Consider the following 14,149-nt stretch of genomic DNA (forward strand, 5'->3'; position numbering starts at 1 on the left):
AGCTACTACTTCTATTCCCCTCCCCAGTTTCCTGGAGAATGGAATTTCAGCGGGCATTTTATCTTGGATGAGAGTTACAAAGCACCTTCCCTCTGCAAAGAGCTGGGTGGGAATGGATGTGTTTGGAGAAGGGGAGTCAGATGGAGTCAGGCTAAACGTGACTCAGGTCCAAGCAGAACAGTAGCACCCTTCACCTGCCGAGTCTGCGTCTGGCCCGGCGGGCCAGGTGGACGGGCAGTCTGAGCAGTGCTTTTCTGCCGAAGCAAAGCGTTGCTCTTGGAGGCTGAACTCCTGCCTGCGCGGAAGCCGTGAAACCATGCGCTTGCTGTTCTCCGTAAAGCTACTGCATGGGCAGGTAGCGTGTCTGGTAACCTGGGAATGTACTAACCCGTCCTGCATGGAAGCGGCTGTGCGCCGAGGAGGGGTTTGCTGCTGTTGCTGTTACTAAGGGCTGGGTAGTGCATGTGCCGCGAGGTCACCCCTGACGCTGCCAGTTTGCATGCGTAGGCTGCTCCGGGCACCTCTGTCTCCTCTGTCCCAGGACACTTCTCGTAGACTCCTCGTACTCATTTTCATCATCCCCATGACTCCTTGCAGACCTGTCTGTCCTTTCCTCGTAAGAGGCCAGCGCCTGTGGGGCGGTACTCCTGCGGTGCTGGCACTGTGGGACTAAGCTGCATGCTGCGCAGAACTAGAACTAACCCCTAGCATGTCGCTCGGGTTTTGGCAGGCTCAGAGAATCACCCTGAACTCCAGTCACTGGAAGATGGGAGGAGGACTTCCAGGTGCTCTGGGGATGTGCCTTCCGTGCTGCATCGCTTTGTGACATTAGCGCAGACTGTATGGCTTCCAACAGCTGTAAATAATCCAGCTTGAATTCTATTGGTTTTATCTGTAACGTGGCAGGTACTACTGTTAACAATAAGAAATATTTCTTATTTTTAGGCTTATTGTAATTTTAAAGGTTTCTTTAATGACAAAAATTCCACAATTTTTTAAATTCTTTGTTGTGTTTCATACCATCCTTAATTCCACCAGAAGCTAAAGAAGTCTCATTTGGGTACATTTCTCTGCTCAGTACTTGGGCTTTATGTCGTCTCCACCTCCCATCCATGTACTGACCTTTCTAACATCCTCCCCTTCCTGCTGCCAGTTGTCTTCAAGTCTGTGCCATACAGTTTTTATCCAGTGTGGACATTAAAGTATGGGCATTTCTATTTAAAAGTTTTGAGCTACGATTCAATAGATCTAGTAGTTGCCATTCACTATTTGAATGATTTCATATCTTTTGCCCTAGGATTTCACACAATTCCTGCAAGGCCTGCCAGGTCTTGGTTGTGTTTCCTACTCTTCCCTCTGGCCTTGCCATTTGTTAACTAACTTACTACAAAACTTACTACACCTCCCTGTCCCGAGACATCCAAGGAAGCACTGAAACACAAGTCTGCATATAATCTTGTTGCGATGCATAGTCTAATAGCTAAGTGAATCCTCCACCTTGCCATCAGAGGCATCATTGAACTTTTTTTAGTATCATTCCACTGCTCGGGGGTATTTTCTGGGGTTACTGAAAATTCACATTACTCTGCATTAACTTTATAGCTTTAATTTTTTTTTTTCCCGACGTTGGTTGGATCCTTCCTAGTGACACCTCTGTATTTTAGTCTGATACTGGTAAGGAGGCCCCTTAAAAGATTTCCTGCGTGGGTGCTGAATGTACTGGCACTGAAATCTTAAGGGGCTGTCCTGCTGGGAAAAAGCATAAGCAGAGGTGACTATGGAGTGGGTGATGGTACCTGGCCGGCTTCACCTCACCTAACAATGGCTGAAGTGTTGCTCGGGCTCTCGCTGCTGCTGTTCTAACTCCAGCAAACATCATCTTCATCAGCAAGTGATGCCAAGGGACAGCTGCTTTGTCGCAGCTGTGTAGCTCCAGGGCTGGTCCCATAAACTGGCTGCGTTTCGTTTTGCTGTCTGCCCAGCTCAGGAAATCCCCTCTTCTTCCTTGTGGTAACTCTGTCGACGCGCGCTGCATGAGTTCTTGTAACGGTACTAACTGGTCCCTCAGTGACCCTCTGTTTATAACTCTGTCCCGCTGAGATCGGCTTCGCCAAAGCTGCCAGCTGAAGGGTGCCACTGGGTTTGAATTAGAAAGAAAAATCCAGAATGTGTGACTGTCTCTGTATTAAAAACAAGCCACTTCAAAAAAGAAGTTTGAACTTGTTTTGCTGAGAGATTAAAGAAGGAGCATGAGCATTCTCTGTGCAGGTGCCCTCAAGCCCTGTACTTGCTCCCTGCCCGTCCTTTCCCATTCAGGTACAGAGCTGGGATTTTTTTTTTTTCCTTTTCCAAAAACTTTTTCCCTCTAATCTGACGATTTGGGGCTCTTCAACTTAAGTTATTGTGACCACTGGAGTTTCATTGTTTCTCCATTAATTTCTTTTACAGAAAGGGACTCCAGGTGCTCTCTTCCCCTCCCCACTAATCGAAGTAGCTGTCCCTGTAGCCTGTGGCTCTTTCCTGCTACTCAGTATTGGGCTCATATTCATGATTCTCACTGCAAGGAAGAGGCGGCAATCGGAGGGAACCTACAGTCCGAGTCAGCAAGAAGTGGCAGGAGCTCGGCTGGAGATGGACAGTGTCCTAAAAGTGCCACCTGAAGAGCGGTTAATATAGGCCCTGCCGTGACAAGGAGATGCACCTGCAAGGTCTGCTTTGACCTTGATCTTTCTCCAGCACTTGCAGCAGCAGACCCGCCCCATCTCGGTTTCCTTAAGGCATGGTCGTGAAGACACGGACTTAGAGGTGCAAGGCAGACTGTGTGTGCAGCAGCTGTACCAGCTGGTTTCGGTTGATGGAGTCCATGGCAGGCCCCTGGCTCAGCGTGAGCCTCTCCACGCCCGTCCTCCCTGCCCCAAGGGCTGCCCCGCTCGGTCACCTCGGCGGGAGCGATCGAGGTGCCCCTGCTTGGAAGCTGCTTTGGCTCCATTCCACCTTTCAGTTAGATCTGCTTAAAAAGGCAGGGTTAAATTAGGCACTAATTTACAGATTAAGATCTATATATCCTTTTAAGGAGCATTGCATAGAGGGTATTTATGAATGGTGTGTATATACTGTGCTGTTTTTGTCAACAACTCAAAGCTTTTTCAGCTCAGGTGTAAGAGGTTCTCACAAGCAGCCTTCAACAGCAACAGCAGCTGTGACCCCTGCGCGGTGGCAGCCGCAGTGTGACGGGGCAGCGTCAGGAGTTACGGAGCTCGCTGTACGAATCGGTGCCTCGTGACGTGGTCGCTGTTAGACATTCCCACGGGTACCGGGCAGGAACGGCGCGGGCAGGACGCTGCGGGTCGGTGGGCAGTGCTGGAGCTGGCGGCAGAACCTGTTGCCAAATGCTGAACTTAGGGCTTGCGTGGGGGGAGGAGGTGACCAGGATGGGGGTCACCAGGCTTCGTCTGTATTCCCTGGACTCGTGTGTGACAGAGGGACAGGGAGGGGGGGAGCTCCCACCTAGCACTGCTGTAGCACGGAGCAGCTGAGGGAGCAGTGCTGGGGCTGGGGGTGTGTTGTGAAATGCAGCCCTGTCCATGGGGAAGCTCCGAGTAACTCCCTGTTCTACCGCAGCAGCCGGTGTGGGCGCACCTTAGCAACTCCTCCGTTGTGGGAGCGGTCGGGGCGGCAGGCGCTGCCCTTCTCCTCGCAGTTGTTGCAGCCACAGCGATTGCCATGAAGAGGAGGAGAGCGACTCAGGGAACATACAGCCCAAGCCGTCAAGAAAAAGACGGGGCTCGAGTGGAGATGTGGAACGTCATCAAGATGCCACCAACCGAGCGGCTGATATAAGAACTGGGGTCACGCAGCAGGTGCGGTGTCATCCTTTAACATGGAACTGCTCCAGCGGCTCTGTCTTCGGGCTGGAGCTGTGTTTTTCTAGGACAGGTCTGTACTGCTTTAAGCTGCTTCGTAGGCTACAGGCAGCTGCCTGCTGGTCCCTGGCAGGAAGAGTCAACTGCTCGAAGGAGCTCGCCTACTGCAGCTCATCCCAGAAAAGGTTTGTACGAAACTGGTCTCCCAGCAAGAGCAGTAAAGTCTGGGAGGATAAAACCGACGTTCTGGAGGGGGCGGTGGCAGCGGAGGGAGGGTGCAGAGGCCCCAGCACCGTGTCCCTCTGCGCTGCTCAGCGTGCGCTCCTGCCTCTCCCTCAGGGCTCACAGCCCCAGTTACTGTCACGGCTGTGCAGGCAGCGCGAAAGGCACTGTGCAAGTGAGGCAGGCATCATTAGTGGGAATTAAACGACTGTTTTGAGAAACAAGGTGCATAATGTGGCGGTTTCAAAAAAAAAACACGTGCCTGCGCCTCCTCTGCAAAGCTCAGACGGGTGCCTGACTGACGGGAGAGGTTTCCTGGAGCTGCTGCTGTCCTTCCGCAGCTCGGCCAGCGTCAGCGTTGCAGCACCAGAGCACCAGTACCACGGCGCTGTGGGGGCCACTTCCACCCAATCTTTTCCCAAGACCTGACTAAACCATAGGAGTATTTTCAGTGCCTTCCTGAGACTGAGTTGCCAGTTACAGTATTAACTTGAAAGAAAGATGTTTATGTGTAGAACAGCGGCTCGCTGGCTTTGCTCAGACTCTGCCGGCAGGCTGGGTGGCCGTCGCTGCGGTGCCTGCCCCCGGAGCCGGCTGCCTCGCCGGAGCTGGCACTACGCAGCGTGGCTGCAGACCGGACCGCAGAGAGGTTTCGTGTCTGACCATCGAGGGGTCCTTGCTTGGGTGAGGAGGGAGCAGGGGGTACAGACCCGCGCCTCGCAGGACAGAGAGGTGGGGGCTTGGCAGCAAAGTGGAATTGAGGGAACTGATCTAGCGACCATCAACACGAAACCAGGGTTTGTGTTGGAGTGAGCCAGAGCATCCATTTTCCACATTGCCCTAAAAAGGGTATTTACTTGGTGGCTTTACTGCTCCCTTGTTACTGTTTTAGCTGTTGAGCGTGCTGCTGCTTCTCTCGCATAACGTGGCAGAGCCTGCGGAAAGAAACGCAGCGGAGCAGGCCAAACAAGGTCTACAATTATTAGCATTTCAGGCTAATTACTGCAACTATCAGCGAGAAATATTTTAGAAAACAGTGTCTGCTTTTTAACCTCTGAAATATTATTAATAAGCAGGGTGTGGATCTGCCCACCATAGCTAATTGCCATCAGAAGAAAATGCTATTGTTTTCTCTTGGATTATTATTTTTTTTTTCCCCAGTAGCTGTAAATTTTCCTGTAATTCTAAGCAAAGGGAAGAGTACACAACTACTGCTCAGGTCTGGCCGCTTACGAACACTGCTTCGCTGCTGCACGGCGAAGAATGAAAATTTTGGAGAACAGAGAACACCCAGCCCACTGGAGCCAAGACCACTCGCAGTGTGGGTAAGGTCACGTTGCCCCGAGCACTGAGGGGAAGCTGAAAGAGAAGCGGTGATCCCACCCTGGCTAGGGAAAGGAGCCGGGCGTAGCCCTGGTGAGGAAAGAAATGACCCAGCTTCACTCCGGTGAGCTTGCTATCGCTTTACTTATTTATTAGTAATAACACTGCCATTACTTCTAATACGAAGGATTTGCTCGGTGTATGTCCAGCTGCTCTTTAGGAAGGTCTCATGCCCTTTCAGACCAGAGACAGCTGTACAGGAGAAGGAACAAAGGGAGCAGGCAGCGCTCTCCTGGGAGCGCAGGCCCCGCACAAACTCCCCCTTGGCCTGAGCCTGGCCCCGTCCCTGCGGTGGGGTTGTCTCCTGGCCAAGAAGGGACTCGCTGACCCCAGGGCCGTGGCCGTGGGGCTGGTCCAGAGGCCTGGGGCCGAGCCCCTGTGCCCTGCCAGAGCCCTGCTGCCTCTGCCTTCAGCCCATCCTGACCTGCGATCAGCCTACAGCGAGCTCGGGGTGTGCTTTGGGCTTCTGAAACCTCAGGCCTCCTTAGCCGCCAGGTCCTTGCCAGGAGAGGCCTGTACTTTTAATTTTTAGCTCCACTCCATTTTTGTGTTTAAACTATAGAAAAATGAGGGCAGCAACAGGATCTAAATGAACCAGTATTACTCCAGCCTGTATCACTTTGAGAAGAAAACCAGAATTGTGTTGTAAGAACGGACTCTTACTACGCTACTGAAATACCCTGAAAGGCAACGAGAAGCCACGAACCCCACAGCAGCGAAGACGTCTGAAAACCAGCAGAGTGCGAGCAGCGAGGCCGCCCGCAGCCCCCGCTCCTCCCGGGCAGGCTGCAGGACGGCTCCTGCGCAGCCGCCTCGCAGGATTAGCAGAGCAGATGTTTTTATTTCGAGCACCCAACGCCGGTACTAGCAAAAGTGTTAAAATACTTTGTCAGTGTCTTGAGCATTTCTGCAAAATAATTTATGAAAGTTTTTTTCAAGAATGAACTTAACTTTCTTTTGATATTTAATTTTTGAATATATTTTTTCACAAAACTGGATTGTCTGTAGTTAATGATCATGATCCTGATTTCTTTTGTAATTGTAAATTTTATAATTTGTAAAAAGTTAGAATGTACTTCAGAAGAAATTTACAATAAAATTTGGTTAAAAATAGGCCTGGTTACCTTGACTTGTGACTGGTTTTTTTCTGAAGAGTAACTTGCTGTCTAGATGGCTGATCTTGGTCTGTAACACAGAGTTTGCCCAGCTGCAACCCTCAATGCCTCTTTGACAGTTAAAATTTTATTAATTTTCTGATTATTTTTATTTGTCGCACACCCGAGCTCTCGGCCTAGACGTGACCGAAGCAGATCTGCGCAGCAGCCAGCAACGATCTTGTAGAAACAGAGACGGGGGCTGTCGAAACCCGGGTGAAGGCTGCGCTGCTGCGTCGCACCGGTCACCCCGTGTGTTACGGGCAAAGAGGCAGAAGCCAGAGGGGAGGCAGAGCCGTGAAACACCCAACAGCCCCTGGCTCCGGGGGCACGAGTCAGGTACGTGCTCTTCTGAGGACGGTGCGTGGAACATCCCTATTTAACAGCAGAAGTGTGACTGCACACCCGGGGGGCTGCGGGCTGTCACGGGCCCGGTGGTTTCCTGTGGCTGGCTGAAGGGAAATTCCCTCCCCTGAAATACCGCAGTCAGTTCTTATCGACAGACTAACCACTGCCTAACCAGAAAGAAAGCCAGGCAGATGTCAATCTCCTGCTTGATTTTTTCCCACACACATAAAAAGAGGGGAGGAGGAGTATTTAAGCAGCTCGGACCACGCACTGCAGGTTAGAAAAAAAATATCCCCAGTATGTGCAGAGACCTCCGAAGCCTCTTGTAATTCCCACGCATGTGTAAGGTACCGAGACAAAGGTCTTGAGCAACAACGTTCTCGTGTGTCTCAACAGCTTCCAGTTCCAGTGGCTAAAATGTTTCCAATGAGGGAACAAGCTTTAAAAATAGTTTTGCCATCTGTACAGCATCAGATACATCCGAGACTTAAAAGAGTTTTTGGGTTTTTTAAATAAGTTATTTCTGATGGAAGAAAGCATCTGTAAATAGGCAAAGCGGTACCAAACAAGCCAACAAGTACAGCGCGTACAGGAAAATGTACAAAGCTCAATATAAAGTCATTGATGAATAAGATCAGACACAGAGTAAAAGGAACACTTCTTATACTAGATCAGTAAAAACGTCAAAAATACTTCTACATCAGAAAAAGAAATGTTTCCCACCCGAGCTTGCTCTCCCCGAGCAGCACACTTTGTTTACATCTGGCACAATGAGGAATGAATCATGTCAGGGATTCCTGAGTTTAAATAAGACAAAAAGCTAAATGCTGCCCTCGGGATAGTTTGATTCCTCCGTGACCAGCAGCTCGTGAACCGGTCTGCTGCCCGCAAAGGCTGCTCCAGCAGCCAGGCCGGAGCGCGCTGCCGGGGCCGCAGGCTGGGGGCAACCTCCCCCTGCCCCTCACAACAGTGACGCTTGTGCTAACGCCTTTCAGTGCCTCAAAACTGACGGAAAAAATAACCCAAGAGTGCTTGTCTGACTGAAAATCAACTGTGTCGAGTGTCCCACACCATGGGCAGAGTAAAACAACCAGAGACGAGCAACAACCTGCAGTGACACAGAATTACCTGAGCGTTCTGCTGTTCGGGGAAGCGTGTGCCACAGCCCTACTCAGCACGTAACCAGTGGGCGACACTAAAAAATTTTTAAAAAAGCATGTGAAATTCAGATAGCATGTCACACGCAGAGCGTTCTGGCGCCTGTACGTACCCACCGTGACTGAGAAAGTTTTATCATCTAGCTCATAGCAAAGGAGATCTGAAATTCCAGACTGAATTTCTATATAACGTTCATACTCTGAACTGTATAAAATAAAATGGAACTATTATCTTAGACTTTAAATATTTTACTATGCAATACTAAAACCATCTGTCTTCAACACAAAAAGAAAATACAAATCCAACTGAATGGCTTGTCAGAGTAACAGTACTTTACAGAAATATAGTAATGATGTCATACTGTGGTCTTTCCCAAACTGTTGGCATTTCAGATATCAGGAGTATTTTTCTTTTGCTTTGCACAGACTCAAACGCATCGACAGCCATTTTCATACACTAGTGTAAGAAAACTTCCAAGATTATACGATTAAAATAGATACACTGGAAATCGGATAAAGCTTTACAAGAACTTCCCCCTGTGTCCAAAATGATTTCCTTTCCCAAAGGCTTCATGGTGATGCAATTACCTCTCCCAGAGCAACACGTTCAGCGTCGGATTGTTACCCACAGACAAAACAAAAGAAAAAAAGCACCACGGAAGGAAAACAAAAATGATCACTGCAAGGACAGCAGGTTTCACAAGGGATGCTAAGATTAAGGTGAAATTTCTCGAGAATACTATTGCCACAGAGAAGTGTCTTGGACAGTCCGAACGAGCGTACCCTTTAACCTCTCCACTGCATTCTGTGCTCCGCGACCCCACAGTCCCTTGCATCGTCCGGTTCATGTCTGGTCACAGCGGCGAGCGGCTCTCATCGACAGCGGGACGAGGAGCCTGGTTGTCCAGACGGGCTGAAGGAGCCGAGCGCCTTGCAGACCGGAGCGAAAGCCCAGGTGCCTCACGGCAGCGACGAGCGCGTCTGAAGGCATCGGCCGCCCGGCCTTACAGCGCCTGCGCAGCTCAGCTCAGCTGCAAGGCCGGTTCCCGCCCGTACCCCGAGCACCGCAGCCCTCGTCTGTCTGCACTCAGGCCATCTCGGCAGAGCGCTGGCATTTCACTTGGACTCATGAGCTGGGAAATTTTATACCCCTTTTTTTTTTCTCCTTTTTGTTTGTTTGTAAGAATCAAGTCAGATATTGTTACATCCCATTCATATACTGCCATTTATAATATAGGTAGTATTAACATACACAGATATAAGAACTAGGATACTCCTTATGGCCTCTGTTTTCTGATGTATTTAACAAAAACAAACAAAGAAACAAAAACCCAAAAAAGAAAAACAATTGCTGGTGTTTCCAGTTTCCCACCAGAGATGCAGGACCAGACCCTGAGCAACTGCTCCATGCTGTGGTTTTGCTGCAACAAGGACTTAGGACAGTCCGGCACCAGAGAGGTCTCGGTGTCAGTGTACTGGGGGAGGGACATCAAAAATCTGCAACAAAAGCTCAGGCAATAGCATAACCTAAACGACCGTCCCTACGCCAAGACAGGACAAGCGCAGAGCCTAACAGATTAACTCGGGGCAGCCCACAAGCCTGGGTCTGTTTGCTGCACTTCACGTGTGAAAGCAAAGCATTACAGCTACAGGTGTAACGCGAGAAAAACCGAACGCCAGTCACACAGGCAGGAAAAACCCCCCAGCAGAGTGTGCCGTGCCGTGCTCCTGGCTGTGCTACGGACTGAAAACACAAGGGAAGGGGTAACTTCTGCATCAGTAGTGCTGTCTGAAAAGCTACGTGTGGAAAACCAAACCCAACCCACCCGTCAAACCCAACCACCTTCGTGCTTTGGTCAGTGCAAGAGTCACGGGGGGTTCAGCGGCGCAGAGTGAGGAAGCAGTTGCAGGGGCCAGGACAACGGGGGGACTGTGAACTCTGGGCAAAAAGCACTCGTGTGTGAGTTGCAGCACGGTGATGGTCCTGCAGCTATCCTGGCTCAGCCTTCCGTAAAAGAAATGCTTGATTTTATGCTGGCTCAAAAACCCAAAAAACCCCCTCCGTCAATTCCAAAGGGACATCCAAAGGCCATTGGGAGTGTTACTCAAAGGTTTCCCATCGCTTTCTGAGCTGTTCAACCTTACCTGGTGTGGATGAGACGTCTTGCTTTGTCTTTTTTAACAAATCTTCAAATGGATCTCCTGTCTCCTCAGATTTTGAGGACATTAACACTGACTCTAAGCCCTTAGCTGGCCTGGAAGGGATCAAAGGGGGTTCGTTAGCCAGGAGAGCTAGTGCTTGTTTGGGATCTACCTTTGAGCCGGACTGGCCCACCTGTAACGTTCTGGTTTTGGAAGGACCACTCAGACATGCTGGCTGCAGAGAGCTGCTTGGAGAAGCGCTGTGGCTCTGCAGCAATAAAGAGCTAGCTGGTGGCACAGCTGGAGCCTGGCTAAACAAGTTTGGCATGGATAGTGTTGAAATGTTTGGCTGAGGTCTTTGTGGTGGGTAGAAGCTAGAATTAGGTGTTATGAAGCTAGAGCTATAAGCATGACCTAAAGAGGGGGTGAAAGAGCCCCTTGGGGGTCTAACCAGGGACACTGAGAGGGCTCCGGGCACTGTTTGTGTAAATGGATTAGGAGATGGCTGTAAAAACGGTGGTGGTGCTGGGGAAGGATAACCAAGCGGCTGGCCAAACGGTGCAGCTGGAGGAGGCACAAAGTCACTTGCCACTGAGACAAAGCCAGGTGCAGAAGGTGGAGTGGCTGAGGTCTGCAGGCTGCGGGGACCTTGCTGTGGGCCACTGCTTTGCCAGCTTGCTGTTTTTAATGGATCCAGGAGATTAAGAAGGTAGTCGCTTTCGTTACCTGTATTTTCTGTCTTCACCTTGACAGGCTGGAGCATCTCACCAGTGCTGGTAGCACTGGACAAAAGCTGAGACGGATGAGAGGAAAAATTTACAGACTGCTGGATTTCAGGGTCTAAGGACACACTACCAACTCCAAAGGGCTCTGGGATAAGATCTGAAACCAAATGGCTATGCCCTGTAGCATGGGCGGTGAGAATTTCTGTTGGCCCAGCTGGAGTCTGATGCTTGGAAGCCCTGGGTGCTGGTGGTGGTGGCACTATCCCCAGTTCAGGAGTCTTTCTTCCCTGTGGCCGAGGAATGGTGATGTTCCCTTGGATGGGAGGATTGGAGTCATCCTTCTCTGCAGGAGTCAGGATGCTGTCTCTGCTCCGGGGTCTCCTTGTGATTGGCGGCATGTTACCAAGGGCGGTCAAGGGCCTTTCCGGTGAGCTTTGGGAATGCTTGGTAGGAATAGCCATATCGTCATGACCCATGCTCCACAGCTTGTTGTAAGGGTGAGAGAACTTCATGGCTGGCACAATCCTGTTCCTCTCAGACACACCAAGATCCATTCTCTGCAAGAAAGCATAAAAAAAAGTGAACTTCTACTGATCCCCTCACAACATCGAGCATAAAGTGAAGACAGGCAGCTGAGCTGTGAGCAGCAGAGGATCTGTCCGCAGACTGGACGCTGGAGAGGGACAATGGCACGCAGCCGAGGAGGACTGACCGGAAATCGGAAGCAGTTTGAATTCCAGCTCTGCCTCTAGTGACTTGTTCAGCTGTGACACGTTGTGGCATCTGTTGCTAGCCAAGCAAGGAGCATGCACCTATATCTAAGGTACAGAAACTGAGAAGCCTTAATTGCTCTGTGGAAAAAGTTGTCAAATATCTGGATAGAACACTAAATTAAATATTATTATAAGGTAGAAATTACATTCTTTTTTTTTGATGTCACATGAACATCTCAGAGTCTGCTTTAGTCTGGCACTTTCTAAGCTGCATATATTTAGTGAAGTTCTTCATAAAGAATCTCTCTTCTACAATCTAGATTGTTCAAATGATGCCTAGACCAAAATGGCCAGATTAAAAGAAGGTCATTTAAAGAACATGCGTTTGGAGGGGACCTGAAAATTCCCAGGTATTGATTCTCATTGCTGAGCATCAGGTACAAAGATAACTGTGCATAACAGCCAATGGACAAAACAGATTCTGAGGAATAGAGCAAAAGAAGTAAAGACTGTAGTTTTAGTGGAAAAAGTTAAGGTCCCATTCCAATAATTTCTTAATTCAGGAATGAATTTTGAAACACATGAACAAATGTCTGGAAAACGGATGCATCTACCCAATAATATGCAAATGTTCCTCAGAGAATAGTGGAAGACAGCCAGCCTTGGTTCTCTGCAAAACCCCCCAGCGCACATGAACCCCTGTCCAAACCTGGTAATCAAACGTGCATCGCTGATCTCCCTCTTCTTTGGGAGCCCGCAGGTCTTCCAGGCTCTTAGCTTGGCTGAGAGGCTGAGGCTGTGTTTCTACTTCTAAGTTAGGGAAAATATCTTCAAGGAGGTTGATTTCTGTGGCCTTGCTTGAGATGAGAGGGCTTGGAGGCAAAGGCTCTTTTGATTTTTCTGGACTGACCGCCTCTTCTCCATCAGCACTATCAGATTCTTTCAGGGCCCGGTACGGCTGAGGCCTAGGAGAGAAACAAAAACGACGTTGCAAATTACTGTCTTTCTAATTTTTTATTTTTTTTTAAACAAGAATTTACTAAGTAGCTGGATGGCTTCACAAAAAGCTTTTAGGTGGCAAAATACAGCTTACAGTGCCTTGTGAGCAGCAGGTGTGTGAGCAAAGTGACCAAGGGCAGGAGGGCGTACGGAGATGACTTGGCACTCGAGGCGTTTTCAGAAAGGAAAAAGGCAAAAGTGGGCAGTGCTCGGAGGAAAGCTGTGATCATGCAGTTGCAGACAGGCTGAGGAGGGAACTCTCTTGGAGCAGGAACAACTGGAGGCAGCTCTCCGTTTGGACAGCCAGGCCCTCCCCCCGGGCAGACCATCGCTGCCGTGCTCAGACCTTCTATGCAAGAAGTCAGAGGAAGCGCCCAGCAGCACGCCCTGTGTTTTGCAGGCACTTACACTCTCTTGCTTCCAGCTAACTCAGCACAGAACATAATCCAGTGTTTTCCTGCAGTAACTGGGAACACTGTGCAGAGTTCCAATGATTACACTGGTGTCATCTTATCGAGAAACAACACAATCCATTATGGAGACACCTATTTTACATTTACAGCCGAGGCCGAGCTAGCAGGATGCTTTTCTTGCACATACCTCAGCAAAAAAATGAGCACCAGCAGATTTGCATATTGGTTCTGTGTACAGAGAACAGCAGCATAATGCGCATCCAATTAATAACAAGAAGTGCCATACATATCTGTGGTGATTGGCATTTGACTGGCAGCCAGTTTTACTGTGGCATTTAAACAAGGTTTCAGTTAAAAGAAAATATTTGTGAGACCTGCAAAAACAGACACTATGGAAGAACCCTCCTCCTCTTTCCACATTTTGTTATAACACATCTATATCATGCAAATTTATAAACAGCCCATCTTACTTCACTCATCAACCCATGAACAGCAGGCATCCAGCTAGCAGAACAGGAATGTAATAATGTGAGTACAAGACAGACAGCTGACGGTACACGTCCTTAGGAAGAGGGTGATCTTGCAAATCTCCATCGTATCTTTAGTCTCTCACAGAAAACGTGCTCATCTGCTAAGCACTGATCACACTGCAAAAAACCCCGAGGAATATCCTGCAAACAAACCCTTTTAGTGGCCTGGCCTCCTCCACCCCAAACACAAGAGTGTGGGAACATTCTTCTGGCCCTTTGCTACCAAACCTGTATGACTGTCTCCCCATGCCCAACTGCCTGCAGTCACGTCCCTTCCCGGTCAGTCTCTGAACCTGCCTTCTGCCTCACACAGTGAATTCCAGCAGCTGGAGAATCCCCTATCAAACTGGCAGCCTCCTTCTCCAGCCCAGTCCAGCAAACTGCATCCAGCAGGCTCCAGTTGCTCAGACGTGACTGGGCTTCCATCTCCCAGCACCGCAACTGCCCCAAACCGGCATCGCACAGGTTTCTGAAGCAGCAGCTCGCAGCACCCTGGCACC

General features: G+C 49.6%; 2 protein-coding genes across 17 annotated transcripts in view; one reads left to right on the forward strand and one right to left on the reverse strand.

The window, feature by feature from the left end:
• CRB2 (crumbs cell polarity complex component 2) overlaps positions 1–6,544 on the forward strand; it is a 76,827-nt gene extending 70,283 nt beyond the window's left edge. For 10 of the 11 annotated variants that reach the window (XM_075439170.1, XM_075439164.1, XM_075439173.1 and 7 more), the window contains one exon: positions 2,449–3,714. In XM_075439170.1, coding sequence (XP_075295285.1) covers positions 2,449–2,676 — 228 coding nt within the window. In that variant the 3' untranslated portion in view covers positions 2,677–3,714. Of the gene's footprint in view, positions 1–2,448 lie in introns of all 11 variants that reach the window. The other variant, XM_075439171.1, reaches the window with a different exon arrangement.
• DENND1A (DENN domain containing 1A) overlaps positions 6,372–14,149 on the reverse strand; it is a 214,664-nt gene continuing 206,886 nt past the window's right edge. For all 6 annotated transcript variants that reach the window (XM_075439183.1, XM_075439180.1, XM_075439182.1 and 3 more), the window contains 2 exons: positions 12,417–12,672; positions 6,372–11,551 (listed from right to left, as the gene is read on the reverse strand). In XM_075439183.1, the coding sequence (XP_075295298.1) occupies positions 10,229–11,551; positions 12,417–12,672 (1,579 nt within the window). In that variant the 3' untranslated portion in view covers positions 6,372–10,228. The remainder of the gene's footprint in view (positions 11,552–12,416; positions 12,673–14,149) is intronic.

The sequence above is a fragment of the Opisthocomus hoazin genome, chromosome 19 (assembly GCF_030867145.1).
Source record: "Opisthocomus hoazin isolate bOpiHoa1 chromosome 19, bOpiHoa1.hap1, whole genome shotgun sequence".
In the NCBI taxonomy this organism is placed as follows: Eukaryota; Metazoa; Chordata; class Aves; order Opisthocomiformes; family Opisthocomidae; genus Opisthocomus; species Opisthocomus hoazin.